Source organism: Pan paniscus, chromosome 6 (genome assembly GCF_029289425.2).
Source record: "Pan paniscus chromosome 6, NHGRI_mPanPan1-v2.0_pri, whole genome shotgun sequence".
Lineage (NCBI taxonomy): Eukaryota > Metazoa > Chordata > Mammalia > Primates > Hominidae > Pan > Pan paniscus.
The window spans coordinates 153,329,867-153,356,632 of record NC_073255.2 but is presented as its reverse complement, the minus strand read 5'-3'; the positions used below and the strand labels follow the sequence as shown (position 1 = coordinate 153,356,632).

Genomic DNA, 26,766 nt, shown 5'->3' with positions numbered 1-26,766 from the left:
GAGAGGCGTCCCGGGGAGAGCGAATGTTTTCGCAGTGCATCATCTCAGCAGGGGTGGAGGGAGCCGACGCGCCTGCAGAGATGCCCAGTATGGGCAACCAAGGCGGCAGAAACAATCCACAATCCTGCCCTGTCCTAAGCCGTCCCTTCCCACCTCCCCCACCCCCCGCCCATCGCCCAAGTTCCATCTCTGCCTTAAGACACATCTGTCTCCCTGTTTCACAGAGGGAGGGATGAAAGACGGCTAGGAACCTTTAGGTACATTTCACATCTAAACTTTGTGGATCCCTTATGGAAGGAATCTGTGTGGGTGCCTGTGGTGTACTTTTGGTGACACTCGTTTACATCTAGTCGGTGTGGATGGAAACTTAAGCAGGCATGCAGAATTTAACATTTCCCATCCGTTTCTGAAATGTCTCCCAAACGCTTCGAAATAAGAAATGAAGATCTTTAACTTTTCTATAATTTTATTACCGATATTTTCTGGAACAATGGAATTTTATGCCAACAGGTTATGCCATATTTGCAAAATACACAAAATGTTTATAATTGTAGAATTATTTAAAGCTTCAAGTTTATTACCAGAGAAGATTTTTTTTAATGTGCTTGGCTGTGAGGAAAGATTTGACTTTTCTAATTGACTAGACTTAAAAAAAATGTGATAGCGATTAAAGTATTTTATCTGTTCCTGAATCTGGGGCTTCTATCTTTACTTTATTGTAAAGAAGCACAAAATGAATTAAATAGTAATCAGTCATTTTACTCTTGAGCTGTAATTAATCAGGAAACTCATTATCCAAAAATGAAAGGACATGTTACTTACGCTTCCATATGCAGTCAAAAGTCAAAGTATCACTTGAAATTATTTTTTAAAAAAGCTGGAGTACACTTGAAGGGGCACAGGTTAAAATTAAAATAGAGAGGGGAATGTGGGTTGGGAGTAAGAGGGAGGAGAAAGGGAAATGGATGGAATGCTGAAAGAGTTGATTATTTAGTTAGAGAGAAGACACAAAAGTATAAAAGAACTATAAAGCACAGGCTATTGTTGGTAGAAAAAATTTTTGGAACAAAAGATCAGTTTTAACTAAGAATGGCAGGGAAAGTGTCACAATGTTACAAATGTTGGCATGCCTGTAATTATGTTGGCCATTCATGATTAGCAGACTAAAGATCTTTCAAAAGTTGGATTTTCCCAAATACCACATTAGTGGGAGCTAAATGTTGAGAACTCATGGAAACAAATAGGGAAAAAACAGGCACTGGGGCCCACTTGAGGGGTGGAGCGTCGGGGAGGGAGAGGAGCAGAAAAATAACTATTGGGGAGTAGGCTTTGTAGCTGGGTGATGAAATAATCTGTACAACGAATCCCTGTGACACAAAATTTAACAAACCTGCACATGTACTCTTGAACCTAAAATAAAAGTTAAAAAATTTGGAGTGCTTTAAAATAAGCTTATTTATGAATAAACAAATAATTAGGGTCTTTCTTCCTTCCTTCCTTTCTTTCTTCCTTCCTTTCTTTCTTTCTTTCTTTCATTCCTTCCTTCCTTCCTTCCTTCCTTCCTTCCTTCCTTCCTTCTTTTTCTTTTTTTCTTTTCTTTCTGACAGGGTGTCCTCTGTCACCCAAGCTGGAATGCAGTGGTGCATTCATAGGTCACTGCAGCCTGGACCTCTTGGGCCCAAGTGATCCACTTCAGTTTCCTGATAGAATGCTGAAACTATAGGTGTGCACCACCACACCCTGCTAATATTTTTAAAAAGTGTTTGTAGAGATGGGGGTCTCACTCTGTTACCCTGTCTGGTCTCAAACTCCTGGCCTCAAGCAATCCTCTTGCCCTAGTCTCCTAATGTGTTGGGATTACAGGCGTGAGCCACTACAACTGGCCAAAAAGTTGCGTTTTCTTAATTTCATTTCTGTCAGATTGCATTTCTAAATTCTTTGAACAAATTATATTAACAAATATTAACAAACACAATACACTAGAAAAGGACTGTCAGATTCAATATGTTCTATAGTACCTAGCCCACCTCTAATGACTGCCATAAATTCATTTAATTTTTCCTTCATACAAGTCAATTGGGGTTACGTTCTATGGAAAAATGTGGAAACCACTTCCCATCTATTGTTATTCAGTCTTCAGCTGTGATGAGTAATGTTAACTGTGAAAAAAGTCAACAGGAACACAGAGGGAGCTTGTCCTGCATTCCAGCAAGAAAAGGACTTTCCAGGGAGGCCTTTAAGTGAATGCTTAACTAGTACTCAACCGAGGGAAAGCAATCTCGCTGGGAAAGTCCATGTAGAAAAGTCTAATCAACAGCAACACATGGAATCATAATGATCAGTGAAGCGTTGTCAATGCCAAAATGCATTCCTAATGAGAGGAAAAACCACAAACTCTTCATTAACCTGCCTCAACAAGAAGCTGGCACCAAAGAGAAACACATCTTAGTCTGGTTATAATAGCTGACTTAGGGAAACTGCTCTAGATTTATGAGAAATAAAAGGAGAAGAAGAACATTGTTAGCATAGGTACAAAATTGGAAATGAATAGATGATATAAGCAAAATTGTTTTTGTTTGATTCTCACACAGGTAACTTTGGGCTTGGAGGCGAGTTAATAACTTTCTCCAAATCATTTACTTAAAAAATGAGTATTTGGCAATTCATTTGCCCTCTAATTTTTTCTTTTTTGGAAGCAGCATTAAAGGTCATCCCATGGATTAGAGGGCACTAGAAATACAGATCTAAAAGCCACTCAGGCGAACCAAACCAACCATCTGAGCGATGAGGATACTAGAGCTTAAATACATTAAAAATACCTTTTCCTAAGGATATTTGTTGGATAATGAAACATTTTACAGTTGATAAATCACTAGAGAACCCGTTAGCAACTTCTGAGACATGAGGTTCTTAAGTAGGCTAGTCAGGGTCAGCTTATGGCAAAATTGTGAAATTCGTTGCTTTTCATGTCCTCTCATCTCCTTCTCTATGTCGCTTTGCTCTGGTACAACTTCCTCTTCCCATCCCTGCCACCATGGGTTCTTTTCACATTCTTGGCTACTTTTTTTTAACTACCACTATAAGATTTGGAATCTAAAGGTTTGACCACTCTCAATGATATCAATGGTGTTAAGAAGCAGGCATCTTTCCAACATTTCCCAACACTCAGCAGTCCGAGACTTCCCAAATGTGCCTCTGGCAATGCGTTCAGAGAAGGAATTCCAGCTTGGGTTATAATAGGAGTTATCACCAGGTATGATATTATAATCAGTATGGCAGAGCCACCAACCAATCATTTCAAACTTCAGCCGTGGCACTGGAGCTGTGCATTAGAGTACTGCTGGTTAGTTGCTGAATCATTAGGAAGTTAAGGGTCCTCAGGGGAAGGGCAACATACATTTCAGAGTGGTGACTATTTACATGCAAGTGTATAAACATGCCAACATTTTAACCATCTGTGTGTAAGTACATAAACATGTCATCTTTTAATGATCTCTGAGTTCAGCTCAGTATTTACCCTGTTTATCAGCATCACCACCCCATAGGCCTTCTGCTATTCATTGCATCTGCTGAATCCCACTGAGGCCTCCTTCCTACAGTTGCCCATTTCATATGTGGAAGGAAATGGCTTTCTGGATGAAGACTTGCCACATCACCTGACCCCTTCCTCACCTTGTTCTAACTTGAAGCTTCTGTGGATTGGGCTTTTCCACTTTGAGTATTTTAAATAATTTTTTCCCACTTATTTTCTTTAAAAAAAAAAGCAAGCAAACAGCGATTTTGTGTTTTAAAAATCTTTCTGATCAAGATGGCTAAGAGTTTTCTTTTCCTACTGTTTATTTAAATTAACTTCACTTTATTTACAAAATGAAAAATACCACTGATATCTACCCAATAGGAGTGTGTAAACTTTAGTGAGGTGATGTATTTGAAGCTCTGAGAATACTGCCTAAAGCACAATAGTTGCTAAGGTTGAGGGAACACATTTTAGTCCACAAATTTAAGATTCAAATAAACATATTTTACTTCAAAGTATTTTTATTGTAAAATAGTTCAATTATCTGAAATATGGCAAATTGTATGATGGACACCTGCCACCCAGCTTGATTAAGTATCATTTTGCCTTATTTACTCCAGAGCTTTTTAAACAGAAAACATTATAGACACTGTCAAAGTCCCATGTGAATTGTAACTTTCTCTTTTTCAGTAACTGGTCTTAATTTCTTTTACAAAGCCCCATTCCTTCAGGTGGCAGAAACTTAATTTCAGTCAGTTTCTAGTTTCTTCCATTTTGTCCTGAATTCTAGGGGCTTATGAGGTGACCAGGAATCTTGGGTGTGTCTGTGGAGGAGGGTTTCTTCCTTAGCTGTGCATCTTGGCATCTGCTGATGAGTATGTCACTCTGTCCGTCCTTGGTTATTGATCCATTCAGGAGAATAAGAGCTGCACTGTCCTTCAAGCTCATTGAATATGCCCCTTTGGGCCAGAGACACTTTCTTGCTATTTCTGTTCCTTTCTTGGGGCTCTCTGCAAGCAAATCTGATGAGTCTGGATGGGTAGGTCTCATACAGCATAGGGGAACCTCCTATGTTGAGTGCGATGTAGAGAACAGAATGAGTCCTATGCTCTGTCACGGTGCAGAGAAGCTCCAGGGTGTCACTGCCTCCATGTGCCCTATCTTGAAACAGAAGGCACAGACATCTTTGCTTTTTGATCCTCTTAATTTATCAGGGCCCACCCTAGAAACACCCCTGTCAAAAACTACTTTGCATCTTTTCTCAATTTCTTCTCCCTTGAGCAGGAAGCCTTGTTCTTACATTGCCCAGCAATATTTTCATGCCATGAATCCCCCAGGACCAGGATTTTGGAATTAAGGAAAGCCTTATCTCTGCTTTTATGCTATAAAAATTCTTCCATAAGGGTAGATGGGGTAGGGGAAAGTTCCAGGGGCAACCAGAAAAGAACATTAGTGAAACTTCGGAAGTGTCATCCTTCCCTAATTTTCCCCTCTTTCCCTTCAACCAAATCTTGCCAAGATTTTTGCTGGTAACATCTCTAAGAGCTGCTGTTTCTGAGTTAACAACAAACCCTCGAACTCAAATTTCACATATGTAATTTCAGAACTTCTGCCAATATTTACATTTCATTGGTAGCCTTGATTAAGGCTTTTTAACCTAATTAACTCCAAATGTTGATAGTGAAAGAATATGTTTAGTCTTTAGCATTTCCTATGTCACTTTACAATTTTATTTGTAAAATATTTTGTTATTCAATACAAAATAAATCTCATTGGTTATTTAATACAATGGAAATAAGGTTAATTCTTAAGAAAGCTTTTGAGTAGCAAATCCTATGTTGAAAGTGCAATTTTTGTGTGTGTCCTAGCTAAAATTGCTACAGGAATAGCCATATTGTGACTGCTAGGCCAGTAGTGCAGATGTGGCTTTATGGCCCTGTCTAAAGGATATCACAACAGCCAATTGAAAGTGAAAGATGAAGTGACCCAACATGTTTTTGTCATCATATATCTGACACATATTTATTTTAAGACTACATTTTAGAGTGTACCAATCAATTATTGCTGCAATAATACTGCTTAAGTAAACTACTACAAAACTCAGTGCTCTAAACAACCACCATTTTTATCATAGAGCTATGGGTTGGGTTGGCTGGGGCTTGGCTGATCTAGGTGAGGTGCCTGGAGCAGATCCACCTCTCACTGCTTGGTACATCTCTCCTCCTCCTTGCACTAGCAAGATGATTGGGGCACATCCTTCCCATGCTCCATGAAGCAGCAGTGGCATAAGAGGACAAGAAAAAACATACAAGGCTTCTAAAAGCCCAGACTTGGAGAGGCACATTGTCACTTCTGCCTTGTTCCCTTGGCCACCGCAAGTCAAGTGACTTAGCCCAACATCAAGGGATGGGGATGGAATTGCCACCAATGATGAAGCCATGGCAAGGGATGTATGAAGAACTCAAATTGATATCACATATGTGTGGTCATTAGAGGTTTTTTGTTTTGGCTTTCAATTTTATAAGTTTTAATCTAACTTTTTGATACTTACTATTTTTGCCATTTATTACTTCTTTCTCAGAAAGCTTTATACAGTATATTAAAATTTCCATTAAACAGTTGGTAACAAAAACAAAAATCCCTTAATCACAAATCAAATGCAAACTTCTAGATGAAGATTCTCAAATATGATGCCTCACAGAGGGCCTCAGAGAGAGGGGCTCGGGGTGGTCACAGATACATTCTCTTGCCTTAAAAGAGAATGTGATTTTCAAAACAGTTGATAATTTATCTTACTGAAATAATAATTAGGCCATCACCTTTCCTCAGAATTCTTGGCTGATGAAACCTAAAAGAATGATTGATTTTAGGTAGCTGAAACTAGCCTTTAGAGTGCCAGCTTTTATATTTCAGTAATTTCTGACAAAAATCACTCTTTAAAACATTAATTTTTGGCTGGGCACAGTAGCTCATGCCTGTAATCCCAGCACTTTGGGAGGCCAAGGGAAGCAGATCACCTGAGGTCAGGAGTTAGAGACCAGCCTGGCCAACACGGTGAAACTCATCTCTACTAAAAATACAAAAATTAGCCCGGTGTGGTGGCAGCCTCCTGTAATCCCAGGTACTTGGGAGGCTGAGGCAGGAGAATCACTTGAACCCAGGAGGTGGAGGTTGCAGTGAGCCGAGACCACATGCCATTGCACTCCAGCCTGGGCAACAAGAGCAAAACTCCATCTCAAAAACAAAAACATTCATTTTTCTCCTCCCTGCCTTTTAAAGCAGAGTTGGCAGAGCATAGGGCCTTGCCCCAGGCCAACATTCAGTAGGGCTGCTGAAAGTGCTGGCGTCTTCCTCCTACTTCTTCACTGTTTTAATGAAGATCTGGAGAGATGCTGCCTGAAACCAGATTTCTGAAACAAATTCCAGTTGCAGAGACTTCCTGAAATAGTCTCATTGGTATTTGTGCTACAGAGGGCAAAGTGTCATCATTATTATTCTGGATTTAGAAAATCTGATGAAACTTGTGCTTGTCTTCGAAAATGTAGAAAAATTTTGCCTTTAAAGGTAGGTTATTTCAAAATGTACACTCTTTCTTTATCTTACTTTACCTTATTGCAAAATTTTGTTCTTTGAGATAATATTTTCTTTTTAATTCCATTAAAAACAAACTCATAAAGACAATATGATTTATCAGTATAAAGGTAAGTTCAAATATTGAGAAAATGTGAAGTGATAAGCAAACCAAATTTCATTGAGTTATTTTCATTTGTGCTTAAAGTCCATGAAAAATTTCAGGTTTCAATTCATCACCTCATTATGATGACATATAAGAAATCAAACTAGCTGCCATGAAATTGAGTGGATTATAATAACCCTACCAAAATAATGGCTACCATTCTCTAAAGATAGGAAGTCTTAGTCTAAACTGGGAGCCAAACACTAATATAATCAAGGGATAATGTATTCAGTAAGCACGAAGTGAGAGGTAAATAAATATTTGGCTCATTTTTCATCTGGATAGATTTATATCAATAATAAAAGTAAAAATTACAGCCCCACCTAACTCAAGACTGAAAATATTTACTATAAAGCTTGAGCTTAGCAATTTTCAGAAAAATTACGGTCAAGTGGTAAAACGAACTATTACTTTTCATCTAGTTGAGAGATGTAAAATATTTAAATATACAACGATTACGTTTTCTCCTATTCAAGCAAAACAAAATTATGACCACCTTTTAGAAGTATGGAAGCCCCATAAATGTTATCCAAAGTATGACTAACTCTCAAACCTAGTAGGACAACAAAATAATGCAATATGATATAACTTGTACCTAGATTTAATATATATTTAGCATAATAAAACTTATATCTGAGAAATGTACCATTTTATAGCATACTAGTAGAGCTTTTAAATCGCATATTAGGGAAACATAGATTTTATTATTAACAAGTAAGTAATTAAAAATCCATTTTAATTATAATGAAATGATAAAGAATAAAAAATGACTTTAGCCCCTTAATACTACCCCAAATTATAAGGAGATATTAAACTTCCATGTTTTTCTTAAGTTAATGTAAATATTTGGAGTAGTTCTCCACAGAAGCCCTTTGTTTTGTAACCCATCTGGCTTTAAGTCAGGGCTCCATTATTTAACAAAGGAAACTCTCTTTCCTTTTGGCCCTTTCCCTAGTAAATAAACTACTTTTCAGGAGTTGGTTTTACCTGGGGAAATATTATCTCTAAACCACTCCTTTTGAGGCATTGATGCTTTAAAAGAGTAAAATATTTTACTCTTTTAAAAGTATATATATATATGTAATATATGTATATGTGCTTGTATATACACACACATTATATGTATGTATGCAAGTTGATTTTTCATATTTTTTTTTTGAGACAGAGTCTCGTTCTCTTGCCCAGACTGGAGTACAGTGGCATGCTTCACGGCTGACTGCAGCCTCCACCTCCCAGGCTCAGGTGATCCTCAGCCTCCCTAGTAGCTGGGACTACAGGTGTGTGCCACCAGACCCAGCTAATTTTTATATTTTTGGTAGAGACAGGATTTTTGCCAGGCTGGTTTCGAACTCCTGGACTCAGGCAATCCATCCACTTCAGCCTCCCAAAGTCTAGGATTACAGCATAAAATAAAGTCAGTCTTTAAAGACTCTCTGTGTGTGTGTGTGTTTCTATGTGTGTGTGTGTGTGTGTGTGTGTGGATGTAGGTTCATGTGGTGAACATACACATAAGTGATCTGCTTTTCATACAGAACTTTACTTTCTTGTAATCATATGATGAGTTTGTTTTTTCACTAATTCCGGGGAAAATCTTTAATTGCAACATCAGCTTTTGTGCATACTGGAGAATGGGGTTTATTTCTGCACTGCTGGTTTTGCCTTCAAGCAACTCAGCTAACTTCAGAGGGAATATGAATGTGTTTTAAAGCAGGTGTGGGGGATTTAGTTTTTGGACAGCCAGTAGAATCTTCTCATAGAGCCAAACAAATGAACTCTCTGTTAGTTTCTTCTCTTGTCTGTCTGTAGCTACTTTATCTTCATCTCTTTCCATGTCTTACTCAAGCTACTTACTAGATAGATCCTTGCTACTCAAAGTTTGATCTAGGGACTTGCAGCCTGAGCATCCAGGGAGCTTGTTAGAAATGCAGAATCCCAGGACCAATCCCAGATTTACTGAATTTGAATTGGCATCTTAACAAGATCCCCTGGTGATTCCTATGCTCATTTTATTTTGAGAAACAGTAATGTAGGGGAAATAAAAACTTTAAACCTGAAGATGTTTAAAAATGCAGAAGTTATGCCAGTAAATATCACTCACCTATGTAAGAACCCTGAATGGAGAACAAAATTCCACAAATACACACAAAAGGAGCCTTTATATCATGGGAAGAGCAGCAGCACTGCAGGCTGGATGACTTACAGGGAATCCCAACTCAATAAAATGAAGGAACATACTATTAAAGAAATATTTGTAAGCAAATTGAAGGATACATCATTTAAGGGGGAACCCTACAGGCTAAGTTGGCCAAGGTGCTTGCAGGGAACTGGCAGTTCTTTCTATTTCTATAAACTGAAGGCTTCTTGGAATGTGAAATCAAGAATTACAAACTGGGCAGTAGACAGGATTATTATTATTTTTTATTTATTTTTGCTATGAAAGGGCTTGAGCTGTATTAAGTTGTCTCATTGACCACAACAAAAAGGTATTGGTGAACAGCAAGAGTTGAGGTGGCACCAATCTATTAACTTCATAAAAAGAACAATTTCTTAGGGGCTGCTTCAAAGTAGCCCAAACCTATCCTGCGTTTTGGAGAGTCCCATGCCCTGCAGACTTCATTGCAGACTTAAGGGATTTTCCTTTCCAATTCTGAATATTTCTTCAACTCTAAGAACCGTAAAATCATGGAAATCAATAGATCCCTAGCTCATCACACATCATAGAGCCTGGTCTGCATCTGATCTGCCCCAGATTAATGCTTATCATTGCCAAAGTTCTTCCAGGAAAATTATTTTACAATCTTCTATTTGCCATTTTCCCTTGTTTGAACATACTGATGGTCACAGTTTTTTGTGTTTGTGTGTGCCTAGTCAAATAAGATTGTTGCTTAGGATAACCCCAAATAAGATTTTTTTTCCTCAGAGAAAAAAAATAGTCTTTGTTTTTTTTTTTTTTTTTTTTTTTTTGAGACGGAATCTCGCTCTGTCACCCAGGCTAGAGTGCAGTGGCGCGATCTTGGCTCACTGCAAGCTCCGCCTCCTGGGTTCACGCCATTCTCCTGCCTCAGCCTCCCGAGTAGCTGGGACTACAGGCGCCTGCCACCACGCCCGGCTAATTTCTTTTTGTGTTTTTAGTAGAGACGGGGTTTCAGGGTTTTGGCCAGGAAGGTCTCGATCTCCTGACCTCGTGATCCACCCGCCTCGGCCTCCCAAAGTGCTGGGATTACAGGCGTGAGCCACCGTGCCCGGCCAAAAAAATAGTTTTAATAAAAATCAATTTACACAGTTATTTTTTTCCCTAGGACCCTTCAATCACTTCCAGGACAAATAATACCAACAATGCTGATACTTTTTTAGCAATCTAATTTTAAAAATTGTAATCATCATAGGATTTTCCTCGTCTAAATAAAATGTATATTAATGATTCAGTTGATTGCTCACTTGGTTCTTCTATATGATAACAAATTACTTTTTGGTGTTTTATTTCCAGTGCTTTCATCATGCCCCTCACTCCACCCATCCCATCCCCTGCGTGGCCCCTGCACATACAACATGTGAAATTGATTGAATAGACAAGAAATTCTGTGGGGATCTTTTCATCTTGTTTATGTTACCTAACCCTGAATAATGTGTGCTATTCCTATGTCTGCCCCAAAAAGGCTACAGATAACTGGAGAGAAAGGGTTGGTTGCATCTTATGCTTCTTTTTATGTATTCTAGTGTCATGATTTCCCATTTTTTCAATCTAATTCTTGACTTTGATACTGATTGGTTTACCACTGTCACTTTGTGAGAAATATGTAGAAACTGGGTGCGATGGTATGCACCTGAAGTCCTAGAAACTGGGGAGGCTGAAGAGGGAGGATCACTTGAACCTAGGAGATTGCACCACTGCACTCCAGCCTGGGTGATAGAACAAGACCCTGTCTCTAAAAAATAAAATAAAGAAAATTTATAATGAGCAAATTATTCAATAGGAGAAAATAAATTCATATATGGTTTTCCCTGGGATCTCCAAGACAAAGTAACTGACAATAAAATTGGATAACATATTAAAGGATGTACAAACTGACAAGAAATTTCCGACAAAATGAAGAAAATACAAAACAAGGATTCTGTCTAGAAAACAATATGCTTAGTCCAAACTGAAATTATTGCTGTAATTATTAATATTTTACATGTCAGGATGTTTAGCATTGAGAAGAAAAATCATCACTGGGCTTTTGATACATATTAGGGAAGTCTGTGTGAAGGAATAAAATGCTACAAAATTTACAAAAAATGAGAATAATGGCATTTGGGAACTATTTTTCTGACTTTAGCTGGAGTGTAAAGTCTAGAGCTCAGATCCTAAGGAGAAAGAAAGGGTGTGCCCTGAAAAGCGGCGTACAGGGCTGGGGGAGGGGCTCAGGGATTAGATGGAGGCCGAGTGAGGAGGGTACATGAAGCCCAGGTGCTAGCTTGGGGCAGCTCTTACAACTGAGGACATGAAACTGCCTCCATTGATGGGAGAATGGAAAAAAAGGTGCTTCTCAGAGTAGGAAAGGTGGATGAATGAAAAAAGAAGATTTTGGCTGGAAGCCATAAGAACAGCCACGGACACATTCTTTCAGGAAATAGAAAATCATCTCTACAGTGATTAGGAGTGTGGGCTCTGATGTCAGGCTCTCTTGGCTCACATCCTGACTGTGGTCTAGGGCAAATTCCTTAACTTCACAGCATCAGTTTCATTATCTGAAAAATGGGAATGACAGTAACATTCCCATCGTAGGGTTATTGTACTGATTAAGTAAATGCCCAGAAGATTATAAGTGCTCGGCAAATCTAAATACTCCTGTTATTGTTTGTACTGAGATCAGAGGTCTCCCAGCCATATAATACATAAAGAATTTCAACCAGTTTCCTCCTCAGTAAAATAAGCGTGGTGGTTATTCCTCACCACTTGCCTCCCTGAGATGTGGAGTGTGCATCCCTGAAACTTTCCAAATGACTCCTTGTTTCACTGCCCTAGTTAGCTGAGACAGCAGTTGGCTGGAACCGATGTGCCAGTCAGTTAGAGAAACAGGTCCTGCATACTGCCCTTCTCTCCCCTTTTGTTACTGGTTGGTGCTCAGTGACAAGTGACTGGGAGGCAGGAAAGAAAAGAATGCTCCAAAGATGACCTGCTGCTCTCACCTCTTCCTGATCCATTTATGTCTGAGAGAAATATTTGCCCTTGGCTACGTGCTGTTTCCCACTCTGAGTCATGTCTCTTCCTTTCTCTCATCATCCTACACCCCTACCTTTTCCTATAATGGCAAAATGATTTCTCCAGTCACACAGCTGAGCTGAATGACCTAATACGTCCAAGCGCAGGCAGATAGGTGTCCCTGTCCTATTTTTGGTTAATTGTTGAAGTGGTGTCCTCTGATTTCTCTGACTGCAGCATGGTCTTTCTTTGCCGCAGACATGCCGCAACAGTCAACAGCACAGAGAGGCAAGGCGAAAGAAGACACAGATAGATGGTCACAAGTTACAGTTTCATTTTCATTTTCAGTTGCACCCTTCGGCATTGTCTTTAGGGCACATGGTTCCAGCAGAGCCCTCATGCCCACTCCTAGGGTCCTATTCATTCAGTAAGACAAAAGCAACTTTCCTTTGTGGATAAAAAGAAAAGTCTTTAGCTGACTTCAACTTCCTCCACTCCTGTTCAGATTCCATGCCCCTTTCACTAGGGATTTGGGTTGTCCAAAAGCGAAACTGGGAAGGCTGAAGGCCATGTGATTGGAGCCTCTTGTTTCCCTTTGTCACAGCTTTCTCTTTGGTGACATCTGTTTTAATCAGTGTATGGTGCTCTCATATTGTGCTCAGAGCTCTTATGCTTGGTTCCCATATGTAGTTTTCAACACTCCTTTCTCAGATCATTTGTTCACCTAAAGTAAATAGATGACTGCTAATAGATTGAAATGTTACCCCAATCAAAGGTATGTTTCACTTAAAAAAGTATCAAGATATCAAGTTCCAATGGCAGCATTTCAGGCACAATCCAAAGCAAGAAACTGGAGAGTGGGCACAGAAATGTCTTAAAAATTTAGCAAGGGGTGCTTTATTTTGCTCATTTTGCTATTTTGGGGTGAATAGGGAGAAGAAATTGGGATGGTTAAATTATAGTTGCCAAACTTATTTTTATTCCTAAAAAATATAAACTATCTAGTATACCTGTATCCTTTACCCCTCCTCTGTCAACTTCTTCCCCTGTCTTCCCTACACACATACACAACTTGAAGGGAAGAAGTGTACCAAATCCTGATTTGTGATAAATTACATTCATTGTGGTAATTTTTCTTTGCAGCTCTACTTACTATTTTTTTAAGTTTCTTAAAGTAACATGTAACCCTGTAAAAATTCTTTAAGCACTTGTTATCTTAAACAAACATTCTAAAATGATAAAGTTGCAAGCTAGAAAAACTGAGCTATTATTTGTTTGATTTCTCCATTATGTTATTTAATTTGTCCTGGGATTCAGATGAGACATTGTGTTTTCTAAAATGTAAAACCCAAAGAAACAATCTTTCAGTGTTATAAATTTCAAAGTGAGGAATAGAATAGTAAATGAAACAGCAACATTCTAGAAAGCATGAAAGTATGTTTCCAGACAAGTTTCTAAATACTAGGGCTTTCTACCCCTGAAGAATTAAAAGTAAATTTTAGATACGAGAATGGAGACTAAAGGCAGGCATTACCCCAATTGATAAAATATAAAATGGTTTATATATGTTTTTGTTTTCTCAACTTAATGATTCATGAGTGAGAAAATGGTGGGAAGGAAAGTTTTATTAGAATCAGTACATTTCAAATCCCTTTTGTAAAGAAGAAATTATGAAGTTTTGTGCAATTCCCACTCTCAGTTCTGCAATTATCCCAAGCTTTCTCCAGTTATTTATTTACATAATCATTCATTCAGAAAATATTGATGGAACTCATTAAGTACTGGGCACCATTTCAGAATCCCAGCAAAGGTGAAGTGATGTTTTTGGTTCTCAAATACCTAACTAGCAATCTAATGGTATTAGTTAACTGGGTTACTTTTACAACGTGACAGGTGATAATAGGAATTTGTACAAGATTTTAGATGTAGACACAGAAGAGGCACTTAATGTGGAAGAGTTTTGGAAACAGATAAGAGTGAGGCAGGCATGAGGAGAAAAACAATGCTGGCATGGGTACACAGGAGTAGCACGGGTTGTTCAGTAAAGCTACAGAAGAGTTGCTAACGATGACAACGGGTTGATGGCGAAGGCCTTGCATATGCTGCTCAAGAACTTGGAATATTATTCTCAGGGCAATCACATACAATTGATAGTTTTAAGCAGGAAAATGACAGGGTAGTCTTGGTATAATCACTTTTTTTTAGAGAAAAATGGATTGGTGATCATATTGAAGGCAGGGATTGAGATTAGTTAGGAGGCTGTGGCAAATAGCCAGGCAAAAGAGAAAGATGGCAGTGATTATGGGGCACAGCAGTGATTTTGATAGAAAATCTTAAAATGAAATAGAGTCATTCCTCGGTACCCTCGAGGGATTGGTTCCAGAACTCCCCTGCAGATATAAAAATCCTTGCATACTTAAATCCCATCATCCCTGCAGAACCCAAGGAGGTGAAAAGTCAGCCCTCCTTGTCTGAGGGTTTTGCATCTTGCAATACTCTATTTTGGATCCAGTTTGATGGTGGATAAGGAACCTGTGGATACGGAAGGCTAACTGTATTTACTGAAAAAAAATCTGAGTATAAGTGGACTGAGCAGTTCAACCCCATGTTGTTAAAGGTTCAATCGCAAATTCTAATTAAGATATATTTTTTTTGAGAAATTCATAATAATAATAAAGACTTGGCATTGATAAAAATCTTAGGATCTCTGTTTTAATGAATTGAGGCCAAATACAGTCTCACAATCAATAGAAGGGTGAAAAGTACATGCATTAATTATTGTATTCATAGCACACCTATCCTGTAATTGATTGAAAATTCACTGATTTAAAAAAATATTTTTGGACTGGACAGCTAGGTTGGTTTTCGTATACATAGCCAAGTCTTCATCCTACTGAAGTCACAGAAAACAATGAGATAGGAAGCTCCTGAGAGACCATTTAGTTCAATTCTTTCATTAACGATAAGAAAACTGAGAACCCGAGATTAAACCCTTTGCATGAAGGGATACACCTCAATGATGGCAATGCTGAGACTGGAATCCAGTTGCCTGACTTCTAGGGCAGGGCTTTTTTCACCACACTCCAACAACTTTCCAAGAGAGGCATCAAAATAAATTAATGGGATGTGGATGACTATCAAAAAGATGAATTTTTAGAAGTTCCTGAAAACTATAAAGAACATTTTAAAAAGCCAAGCACCTGCTTTATTATTATAGGTTGGTCGATTTTCCAGATGAACTGACAAGAAAATGTATGCCAATATCAGCAACTACTCTTCACATACTCACTTTCCAAAAATAATTTTGGACTCTAGTCTAGCTTCATGGTACAGGTATCCAAGTACCTGTGATTTATATTGTTACTTTCTTATTTTAAAAATTGGAAACAAATTTCAGTTTATTTAGGATTAGCAAGAAAAGACTATAAAAAAGAAGAAGTATGGTGGGTGTGTGAACAGGCTATTTTATACTATTCATCAAATGATAGAACATTTATATGGAACCTCTTTAAGTGCTGGAAAACAAAGAATTCAACTACTAATGTAATAATTTTTAAAAATACATTCCCAAATAAGCAATAACTAATGTATTTATTATCTATTTTGAGTTTTTAATAAGGTAAAAATAAGTATGAAAGATTCCATATTTACTGTAATAAAAGCAATACACACATTTGTAGGCTTTTAGAAAATTTATTATGAATTCCGAGAAGTCTGCTCATCATATACCTCCCCCAGCCCCAAATAAAACAAACAACATGTTTGTACATAAAGCCTGGATTTACTTGGTACAAAATTTGAGTCTTTGAAAAAAATAGTTAATGGAAAATCTCAACAAAAATTCATTTTGAAAGTAACCAGTACTGTTCGGAAATAAGGAAGTCATGTTACTTGAGAAGTCACACAGTTTTATTACAGAACTATGTGTATATATTTTGGGTTTAAAACTTGCCAATAGCTATTTGAAAGGATAGCTCATAATTTATTCAAATAGATATTTTATTAATCAAATGTTTTTGGTTTATCAACATATCCAAATGTATAAAAAATGTTTTTAAATACAAGACATAACTATAAAGTCATGAGGCTGATTGACCTTTTAAACTAACATAATAAAATCTATATGGTCAAAATGAGTGGTGATGCTTTAAGGTAATGATTATGCGTCCCATCTAAGGATGCTGCAGTGGCCTAGGGCAGTTTTGAAATGTCTCTTTGCAACTACCTTCAAAAGGATATGAGCTTCATAATTTAATCATTCATTTGATTTGGTCCCCAATATTATTCCAGTTCAATCATCATTTATATTCACCAGTCCTGGCGATTTTGAAAAATCTTATTAATCTTATTTGTCACTTATTAGTGTATTCAAAGGAATGTCAATTGAGGTTCTGATGGTAATTCTGAAATTTAAGCATTTACACACTTTTAAGATGTGTAAATTTGAGTAACTACTCACATTATAGACTTGTTTTTGGTATATGTCTATCATTTTGAAATAATGAGATTTTTCTTTTTTCTTTTTTTCTTTCTTTCTTTTTTTTTTTTTGAGACAGACTCTTGCTCTGTTGGGAGTGCAGGCGGGAGTGCAGTGGCATGATTTTGGCTCACTGCAACCTCTGCCTCCCGGGTTCAAGCAATTCTCCTGCCTCAGCCTCCCAGGTAGCTGGGACTACAGGTGCATGCCACCATGCCCAACTAATTTTTTTGTATTTTTAGTAGAGACGGGGTATCACCATGTTGGCCAGGATGGTCTTGATCTCCTGACCTCATGATCCACCCACCTTGGCCTCCCAAAGTGCTGGGATTAAAGGGGTGAGCCACCATGCCCGGCCCAGAAATAATGAGATTTTTCAAAGCAACAGTGATTCATCACACTGAAATAGGACTCTACAGTTCAAAATGACAAGAATAACTTTATCCTGTGTTACATACCAATATTAGAGAAATCTTAAAAGTTTGTAGCTGTTAGTTTTTAGTTTATGCATGTAGTTCAGTAGCCCAACAAGTTGACAACTCTCCTGTCTCTCTACATGAATCACTGTAGTTGAAATTGTACTAAAGTATCAGAAGTAACATTTACTGTAAAATGTTAAATAGCACCAATATTACTTGAAAGTAAAGTGAGACATTAATAGGAATGCTGACACAGATTTAATTTCTAACTACTAGAGAGAAAGAATCTCCTAGACAAAATACTATTTAGATATGAATTATTTTAAGATCACAGCCAGAAAAATGTCATAAAACATTTTAGATTTTGCTTGGAAAAGTTAGAAAAGAAAGCTTTATGTATCGCTCTTTTATCTTTTATTTCCAAAGAAGATGTATAAATGCTTACATAATCAGAACAGTGCAATCTTACCAATGAAGTTTACCTTGTGGGAGCTACATTTACTTATTTCATATATTAGTTCAACAACATAAATATAATAAAAATGCTTTTAAGCAATCTGATTAGAGCAACATTTATATTAACTACAAAATATACAGTAAAATGAAACATCTTGTTAAATAGGCCTGTAGGAAAACAATATTTTAAAGGAATACATTTTCATGAATCTACTTTCACATTTATTTGTTTTATTGTATCTTATAGTTACTATAATCATTGTGTGCTTTTGTTACTGCAATTTCCAGGATCATTGTATATTCTCAGTATGCCAGTGACTATATATGTAAAGGTAATTTAAAAAGTATTACTCCCAGAGTAAAAACAGACAAACAAACAAATAAGAAATCTCATTTTTAATGGGAAGTTGAGCATAAAACTATTGTAGTATTTTTATAGAAATGTCCCTTAATCATTATAAGTTCATCATTATAAAATGTATACTATTGTACTAAAGCAAAACTGTCTGCCTTTAAATCTAAGTGGTGTCAACTTACTGTATAATTCTGGTTACAAAGTTAGATATGAAATCTTTGGCTATTAATTAGAAAAGCATTATTTGAAAAGACCTGTCAATAAACATTTCTAAATGTGGTTGCTCATCTTAATAGTTTTCTTAATTAGAACAGCTAGGAAATGAACAGAACAGTGGTGCTTTTATGTTATAATAACAAAGAAGTATTACAGTATCCCAATCTCCAGACCTGGGGTCCGAGTATTCAATCCTGGCTCAGTTGCAGGCTGACAGAAGAGAAGCATCGTCCTACGCTCGTACACAATGGAGCAATGATAACATCTGTCACACTCTTCCATATTGTCTGCACTGAAGGCAGAACCATTAGGCAGGTCTTTACAAAAGGCATTAAAATCCTGGAAGGAAGGAAGAGAGATGTGTGAGGATTGTTGCTGTTACCAAATAAGGTCTCTCTTGTACATGTATGAAAAGATACAATACTGACCCATTTACTTAAATTTGGTTGAGAGTTTGAAACAAATAAATGAACAATGATCACTGATAATGATTTGGGTTTTTTGTCCCCCCGACTCTCATTTTGAAATGTAGTCCTCAGTGTTGGAGGTGGGGCCGAGTGGGGATAATTGGATCACAGCGGGTAGATCCCTCATGAATGTCTTAGCGCCTGCCACCCTCTTGGTAACGTGAGTTCTCACTCAGTTAGTTTGCTTGAGATCTGATTAATTAAAAGAGTCTGGGACCTCCCCATTCTCTCTCTTGCTCCCTTTCTTGCCATGTGACATGCCTGCTCCTCCTTCTCCTTCCACTATAAGTGGAAGCTTCCTGAGGTCCTTGCCTAAAGTAGATGCTGGCACTGTGCTTCCTGTACAGCCCACAGAACTGTGAGCAAAAATAAACCTCTTTTCTTTATAAATAACCTAGTCTCAGGTATTCCTTCATAGTAATGCAAATGGACTAAAGTGATAAGATGCACAAACAATATGTTGCCTAAAAATATAGTCATGTAGATAATAAACACTAATATTCTTTCTACTGGTGGCATGCTATCTGAAACAGTAAAACAAAAATAAATAAAACCATGTCTTTATCTACCTGGTCTCTGCCAGTTAACATTAACCTGCTTAAGTCTTCACACTTCCCTGAGGGTTTACTTCCTGATAGCCTTTCCTGCTGCCTCAGTCTTCCCTTTTCCTGGACCAGGCTAGATCGGATATTCCCTCATTGTATTTCTAAAGTACTGAAACAAACTTCTTAATCTTCACATGTATCAAAAGGTATTATAAATAGATGCTGTATTTCTGTCTTTCCTACTAGCGTTTAAGTTTTTTTAAACAGTGAGGACATCCTTGACCCTTAGTAAATGGTTGAGCTAACATAAATTTATCATTCTTTTATGCCTTATGTTATTAACTATGTTTTATATTTTTAAATTTTTTCACAGTAATCACACACACTGAAAAGGGCTGTATGGTATAGTTGAAAGAACCCTGCAATTGATGTTAGAACTTTTACACAAGAAAACTAGTCTATCCTGAAATTGTTATTTTTCGTATGCTTGTTCCTAACATAGCTGCATATCCTTATAGTCCTCAGGATGGTTAATTTTATATGTAATTTTCTAAATAATGTTCTCTGTTGTAGTAATGTCCTCTGAGCACAAAAGTAGTTGTGAGATTTTCAGGCACTGCTGGTAGCCTCAATGGAAGCTTTATTATTACCTGGGTGGGCATAAGAGAGTAGGCTGATTTTCTTGGTTTGCTATTAAAATATGACTTAAATGAGGGTCTGCTGTACTTAGCCTAAAATGAAGGAAATATTAGGCAGCTTTCTGATTGATTGATATATTTTTAGAATTATTCACATTGACTGTCTCCACAAATTATACTTGTGTTTTATTTCAAGTGCTAAATACATGAAACACTTTTATATAATAAGAAAATTAATTACTAAGTGTTTCAGAGATAAATAGCTGAATAGAAACCTCAATGATGGCAACTTTAGACTTCTTATTCTATTATATTTCTCTCTTGATATGTGGTCTTGGGCATGTTGCTACAAATTAAAGTGACACCAGGAGATCTCTCAGAACTGGCTATGAGGATTGACATTTATTATGTACCCCTGAAATGCCTGTATGATGCTGTCATTATAATGTACAATAAATAGACCTATTTTGAAGGCAGAATATATAATGAAAATAACTATAACAAGATGACCTCAAATTGGCCTATTAAAAGGCTGAAGTTTAGATCAGAAAGTTTCCTAACCAAATCCACTTCACTTAGAATTCCTTCCTTCTTTCTTTCTTTCTCTTTCTTTCTTCTTTCTTTTTCTTACTTTCTTTCTTTCCTTTCTTTTCTTTTTTCTTTCTTCCTTTCTTTCTTTCTTTTTCTTTCCTTCTTTCTCTCTCTTTCTGTCTTCCTCCCTCCCTCCCTCCCTTCCTTCCTTCCTCCCTCCCTCCCTCCCTCTCTCTCTTTCTTTCTCTCTCTCTTTCTTCTCCCCTCCCCTCCTCTTCCCTTCCCTTCCTTCTTTCTTTTCAGGGTCTCACTCTGTTGCCCAGGCTGGAGTGCAGTGATGTGATCTCGGCTCACTGCAACCTTCGCCTCCCGGGTTCAAGTGATTCTCCTGCCTCAGCCTCCCTGAGTAGCTGGGATCATGGGCACTTGCTACTATGCTTGGCTAATTTTTGTATTTTTAGTAGAGACAGAGTTTCACCATGTTGGCCAGGCTGTTCTTGAACTCCTGACCTCAAGTGATCTGCCCAGCTTGGCCTCCCAAAGTGCTGGGATTACAGGCGAGAGCCACTGCTCCCAGCCAGAATACAATGTACTTTCTATTCTTCCTTAGGCTAATAAATTTTCTATCTCTGTGACTCCTTAGATCTCTATGTCCTAAAAGGGAATTTAGCACATGTCAAAAGTGAATCTTCTTGTTCAGCAAAGCAGTTACCCACATTCGAGGAGTTCAGTTTATAGGGTGTTGTTAACTCATTTGGATTTTATTTTTGTTTACTTGTGTTCCCTCATTTTGGAGCAGAGAATCTAATGATCCTCTGACATCAAACTTAAGTTGGGTTCTCAACATCACAAATAGTTTAGCTTCTGAAACTCCAGGCAGTTCTGATTGACCCAAAATTTGGTTGAGGCTCAATGTGGCCAATACTTCCTAAGTAAATCTTATACTATATATATATTATATATATTAATATATGTAAGGTTATATATTCCTTGGATAATATATATCCTTGGATAATAAGGCCATAGGATAGAGACTTTTATTTAGTGTTGTAGTAATTGTAGAGTCATGCAGACTGCATTCATAGCAATTTACTGTATGAAAACTGTCTTCTAGAAATGAGATTGCTACTATCGCATTTCCATCAGTTGGGCATTTGTTTGCTTTGCATCCCAGCAAAAATAAGGGATATGGGTGCTCCAGTCATATTTCTTTGGTTATGATCCACTTATGACCAATAACCTGTGCTTAACAAACAGCAGCTATCTCTGTCTGACTGTAGTATGGAATCCAACTAATTCACTGATTCCTAATGGCCCGTACTTCTGGTCTAGTATCCAACACCACCAGACTTCTGTGTTTTATTGTTGTTGTTTGTTTGTTTAAAGGACCTAAAATCTGACCTGTTTTAATATTGTGACATGGTTCAAAGTTCCACTACTGCATATTTTCCTAGCTTTGGTCACCACTAACTTTTTGGTAAAAACAATACACAAGCCCCTGCTTTAAAAAATATATATAAAAAGAAAAGAAAACAAAAAAAGCTTGGCCAAATGGGTTTGCAATTCTGTAAGGTCGTCCTTGATCTGGTCTTATCATGTCATGGGAATGCAATCTATTAATGATAAACCTGTTTTATCAAGGCATAAGCTAACTTTTAAGCATTCTTGTTTGAAATTACTCCTCTACTTGCAATCACAGCTGCCTGGTGACAAATGTCTGACAGTTAAATATTAATGCCCCACATAAATATAGATAAAAAAACAAGCTGAAGTTAAATAATATTAAATAATACATTTAATGTGGCTAAAAAAAGGTGCATTGATGATTCACCAATTGAAGCACTATACAAAAACACCTCCCATTCTCAGAAGAGCCAGCTGGAGAGAGGCATTGCTTGGTTAATTGTAGTTTTACTTATATCTTTCCACCATTTAGTAAATGAGAAACTTTTTTTTTTTCAAATTCTTTCACAAAAGCTTTGGGAAGCCTAGCTTTGTTGACTATAAATATGGTACTTCACATTTCCAAATAGCTTCGTAGTCAGCATTTCACAATATGCTATGCGGTCACTCAGTTTTTCACAGTTTTGAAAGTGAGAAAACTGACATAGAGGTTAGATGATTAGTTTTAGTTAATTGGGAATCCCAAATCTTATGTGCCAACTCAGGGATCTTAAAAAAAATTCAAGTGCAAATGTCAGAATATAACTATCCATTTGACCTTCATGAAGCTGATCATGTACTAAGGCAACATTTTCATTTCCCTGGCAATCTTGGCACCTTCAACATAGTTTAATTGTTTACAACCTTTAGTGATAAAATTAAATTGGTGTTCTTTGTGTATCCTTTACGTATTTGGTGAATTTTCATTTATCCTTTCAAAGTCTTTTTCGACTCCTTTCCCTCTTCAAAGCCTTGTCTGTTCCTCCCTCTTTGTCAGTTGACTGTGTTTTCTCAGCGTCCATCTCTGTACCTAGCCAGCTGCCCTGATAAGGCTGTGAGTAAGCTGAAGGCAGACCCTATCTCTCATTCATCCTGGCCCAGTGCCCAGCACAAACTAAGCACTCAATCAATTTAAAGTTTGTTGAACTAACTAGCTAGCTAACTGACTAAAGAAATTAAGATTCAGGTGGTATAGAGGAATAAAGGATAAATTGGTAACTTCTAACAATGAACACCGAGTATTTATCAGGGTGTGGCAATATCATAAAAGGTGTAAGAAAGACACGGAGGTACCTTGGGTTATACCTTTCACCAGGACTAACCTGAAGCACTAGCGTGACAACTGTTGTGATACTGGGGATGATCTGAATATTCTTCCTCTCAGATTAAAGTGGATATTTTCTAACACAACAACATTTATTGGTAAAATATGACATTTTTCATAAAAAATTTAAAAGATGCTTAAGAAAGTTCTCTACAGTTTAGGACACATTTTGAGTATGAATAGAGTTACTCAAAATATCCTATCAGTATCCAGTGGGTTTCCATATTTCTTTCCCCTTTAATTAGATGCCACTTCCATTTGTGTTTCATCAGTGAAAAAGTAATTTGGAGGCCTTCTCATTCATTATCCCGCAGCTGGAGTTTTCATTCGTTTGTACTGGGGGGGACCCTCGCCTTAACTGCACACACCTCCCTTTCCTCTGGGTCCCATCCTTGCCATCTGCCAGGGGCAAAGTTGAAGCAGCCCCTCCACACTACTGCTTAACCAGGTCTGACATCCTCATCCAATTCTACTGTCAGCGACATTCTGCTCAGAGATCACTTTTGTTTTACCCCAAGCACAGGTAGTGACTGAATAAAAGGCAATGAAAGAAAGAAGAGTCCTGCCCAGAACCGCAGGCACGAGTCACAACAGGGCCCCCAGAGCAGCCTGTGGCAAGAAGTGTGGCTTCCAGGTACCCGCCTCCACACTCGGCCCAGCCTTATGTATGCAAGGAAAATCACACCCCAGGAAAGACCGACATTCTTTCTCCTGTTGAAACTCCAAGCCCAAACTGTTATTCTAAAGGAAGCGCATTGCCTTTCAAGGCCTTCCAGTTCTTCCTACTGCTTGGGAACTGATGCGCGTTCCTCCTCCTGACGCCGGCCTGGGATAAGAGGAGAGTAGGGGGCAGGTGGCGGAGAATATGCCCATGTTTCAGAAAGCCGGTCCACCCGGTGTGCCCCGTCTCACCAGATGTGCAGACAGCTGAGGGTGGCAAAGAGAATTCCCGCAATGAAGGCCAGAGGAATGGCCAGGAACACCGTCAGGAACTTGTACATTACGTATTTGCTGATTTCAAAGAGGGCATGGCTGCAGATCCACACTTTGTCAAAGGAGTGCGTAGTCACCGGCTCTGCGATCACATCCTCGAAGCCCAGCTGAGGAGACAGGACGCAGGGACCCCGAACTGTCAGCCGACCTGACGCCCCGGGAACCGGGAGCGCTTCGGGCGGGGGAAGCAGGAGGGAAGGACGTGCCAGGGCGTCCGCCTCTTCTCGTAGGGTCACGGTGGGCGCACAGGAACCTGGCTAAGAATTCCTGGCTACGCGGGCGGCCTGGTGACGGGTGGGACCGGGGAAGGGTGCGGGTCTCAGACCCTGCGGGGCCGACCCGGTGGCAATGGTGGGACGGGTTAGGGCGGGGCTGAGGGGCGCCCGCACCTCCCGGCCTCAGCGGGGACTTGGGCCCGCCCGCCCCGGGCTTCACCTTGAGATGCGAGTTGAGCCGGTGGGGATCCCGGTCCTGGTCCGAGTCCGCGAACTTCTCGGGGTCGGCGTACTCGAGGCCGCTGTGGTGGCTGTAGGAGTCGTCGTCCATGAAGAGCTGTACGTCCGCCTTCTCCGTCTCCAGCCCCATCGCAGCCTTGGTGCGCGGCCGCTGCAGCCCGGCTGGCGCGGTGCGGCTCCCGGTCCGCGCGGCCTCCCCTTCCCGTAGCGCCCGGCCCCGCCCCGCCTCGCCTCGCCTAGCCCTGCGCGGCCCGGGCGGCGGCCGCTTCCCGCTGTGGGCTCCAGCTCCCAGCCCGGCCGTCCCGAGCCCCGCCCCGGCGCCCCGCCGCCCCTCCCCGCCCGCCTCCCCCGCCGGGGCGCAGGGAACCGTCCCCACGAGTCACAGCCCGGGCCCTGAAGTGGGCGGCGACGCCCGCAGCTGGGACGAGGAGGGCCTCCTGGTCACCCTTCTGGGGGCCCGTACTGTCATGCCTCAGAGCTGGCAAGTCGTCCCAGGGAAGACAACGGCCTTCCTGGAGGGAGGGAACCTTGTGGTTAGGAGCATGGGGTGCGAAGCAGGTATGTGCTCACCTCCGGCTGTGTTTGCCTTGAGTGCTGCGGCCCATGGTGCTGGTATTGAGCCTCTGGGAACCTCAGCTGCCTCGTTGGCAAAATGGGGGCTGTGGCATCTGCTTCAGGGGTGTCCGTGAGAATTAAATGTTAATTTCACATAAAATTCTAACACACATGGCCCATGGCCCGTAACACACAGTGATAAACTTCCAATCAACGTTGTTGCTGCTGTCGTGAGAGGTAAGGAGCCACAATGTACCTGAGTGCTAGGTACCTGAGTGCTAGGTGACCTGCAAGTGCATGTGGAGTTGGGTAGGCGAACGCCCTGGCCCTAGAGTTTGTGCCTTCAGACCTGAGGTGTGAGGGGAGATTTGATTTTTTTTTTTTTTTACTTCCTAAACTACACCGTGTGTGTGTGTGTGTGTGTGTGTGTGTGTGTGTGTGTGTGTGTGTGTTTGTGGCGGAGTTTCGCTCTTGTTGCCCAGGCTGGAGTGCAATGGCACGATCTCGGCTCATCGCAACCTCTGCCTCCCGGGTTCAAGCGATTCTCCTGCCTCAGCCTCCCGAGTAGCTGGGATTACAGGCATGCGCCACCACGCCCGGCTAATTTTGTATTTTTAGTAGAGACGGGGTTTCTCCATGTTGGTCAGGCTGGTTTCGAACTCCCAACCTCAGGTGATCCGCCCGCCTCGGCCTCCCAAAGTGCTGGGATTGCAGGCGTGAGCCACCGCGCCCGACCTCCACCTTTAATTTTCTTTTGAACCAGACTCTCTTGAAAGATTCAGGAACCTCTAAGATGCAGTCACATCTGTGATTATCTTGTAGGCAGCACGGAAACAGAACCCTAGCACAAAGCCACATTGCAATGGATGAATTAGCCTGCTGACCACTCACGCAAAGGTTTTCAGAAGGGAGGAGTTTGCATGTTCATAAAGGGCTTTAGGGTCTGGTAGACATATACGTGTGTTTGGGGAGGAAGGGCACTTAGTGAAAATTTGCCAAAAGCAAAACAATGAGAACTAGGCTTGAGGTGCAGGTTGCTCAGAGCTCAAAGTAGGCATGTAGTAGGTATTGCTGGATACAGTGTATTTGGAGCTTGTTGAACATATCAAATCCCCTTATGTGAACTGGATTTGAAGAATTGCTTCTTCCAAAAGAAAAAAGATCATTTTTTAAACAGTAAAAATTACAGAAATAAAAAAGAACAGGAACTGAATGAGAAAAATGTTTGGGGGTGGGAGGCAACGTTCAATATTTCTAACAATTAAAAAGTTTCCCTGCTGCTACCTCAGTATATGAATGGCAGTGTTGTAACCCTATAGGGTGTTACAGAGTTAACTCTCATGGCTATGGAGCCCCTCCTCTCCCAGACATCACCCTGCTTACCCATTCCCTTCTTTTTTACGTATCTTTCTCATTTTTATTTATGTTCAGTCAATTCCAAAGTGATGACTTAG

At 39.6% G+C, this 26,766-nt stretch overlaps 1 protein-coding gene across 2 annotated transcripts; it reads right to left on the bottom strand.

Moving 5' to 3' along the window:
- Positions 1-16,111: 16,111 nt before the first annotated feature.
- Positions 16,112-25,016, bottom strand: CAV2 (caveolin 2). Of its 2 annotated transcripts, XM_003808655.5 has the most exons (3): positions 24,738-25,015; positions 24,222-24,409; positions 16,112-18,700 (listed from the first exon to the last, which is right to left on the bottom strand). In XM_003808655.5, the coding sequence occupies exons 1-3, from the start codon at positions 24,885-24,887 to the stop codon at positions 18,550-18,552; spliced, it is 489 nt and encodes a 162-aa protein (XP_003808703.1). In that variant the 5' UTR covers positions 24,888-25,015; the 3' UTR covers positions 16,112-18,549. The 2 variants fall into 2 exon arrangements, with proteins under 2 accessions (XP_003808703.1, XP_008958975.1); XM_008960727.5 differs by lacking the exon at positions 24,222-24,409 and having other exon boundaries at positions 18,512-18,700; positions 24,738-25,016.
- Positions 25,017-26,766: the final 1,750 nt, after the last annotated feature.

What these genes read in the sequence shown, in the direction of transcription:
- CAV2 (XM_003808655.5), bottom strand. Translation starts at nt 24,887, where the DNA reads ATGGGGCTGGAGACGGAGAAGGCGGACGTACAGCTCTTCATGGACGAC. An exon ending in GGCTCAACTCGCATCTCAAG is followed by an intron (nt 24,410 to 24,737) that starts GTGAAGCCCGGG and finishes CTGTCTCCTCAG; the next exon opens with CTGGGCTTCGAGGATGTGAT. An exon ending in CTCAGCTGTCTGCACATCTG is followed by an intron (nt 18,701 to 24,221) that starts GTGAGACGGGGC and finishes CCTTCCTTCCAG; the next exon opens with GATTTTAATGCCTTTTGTAA.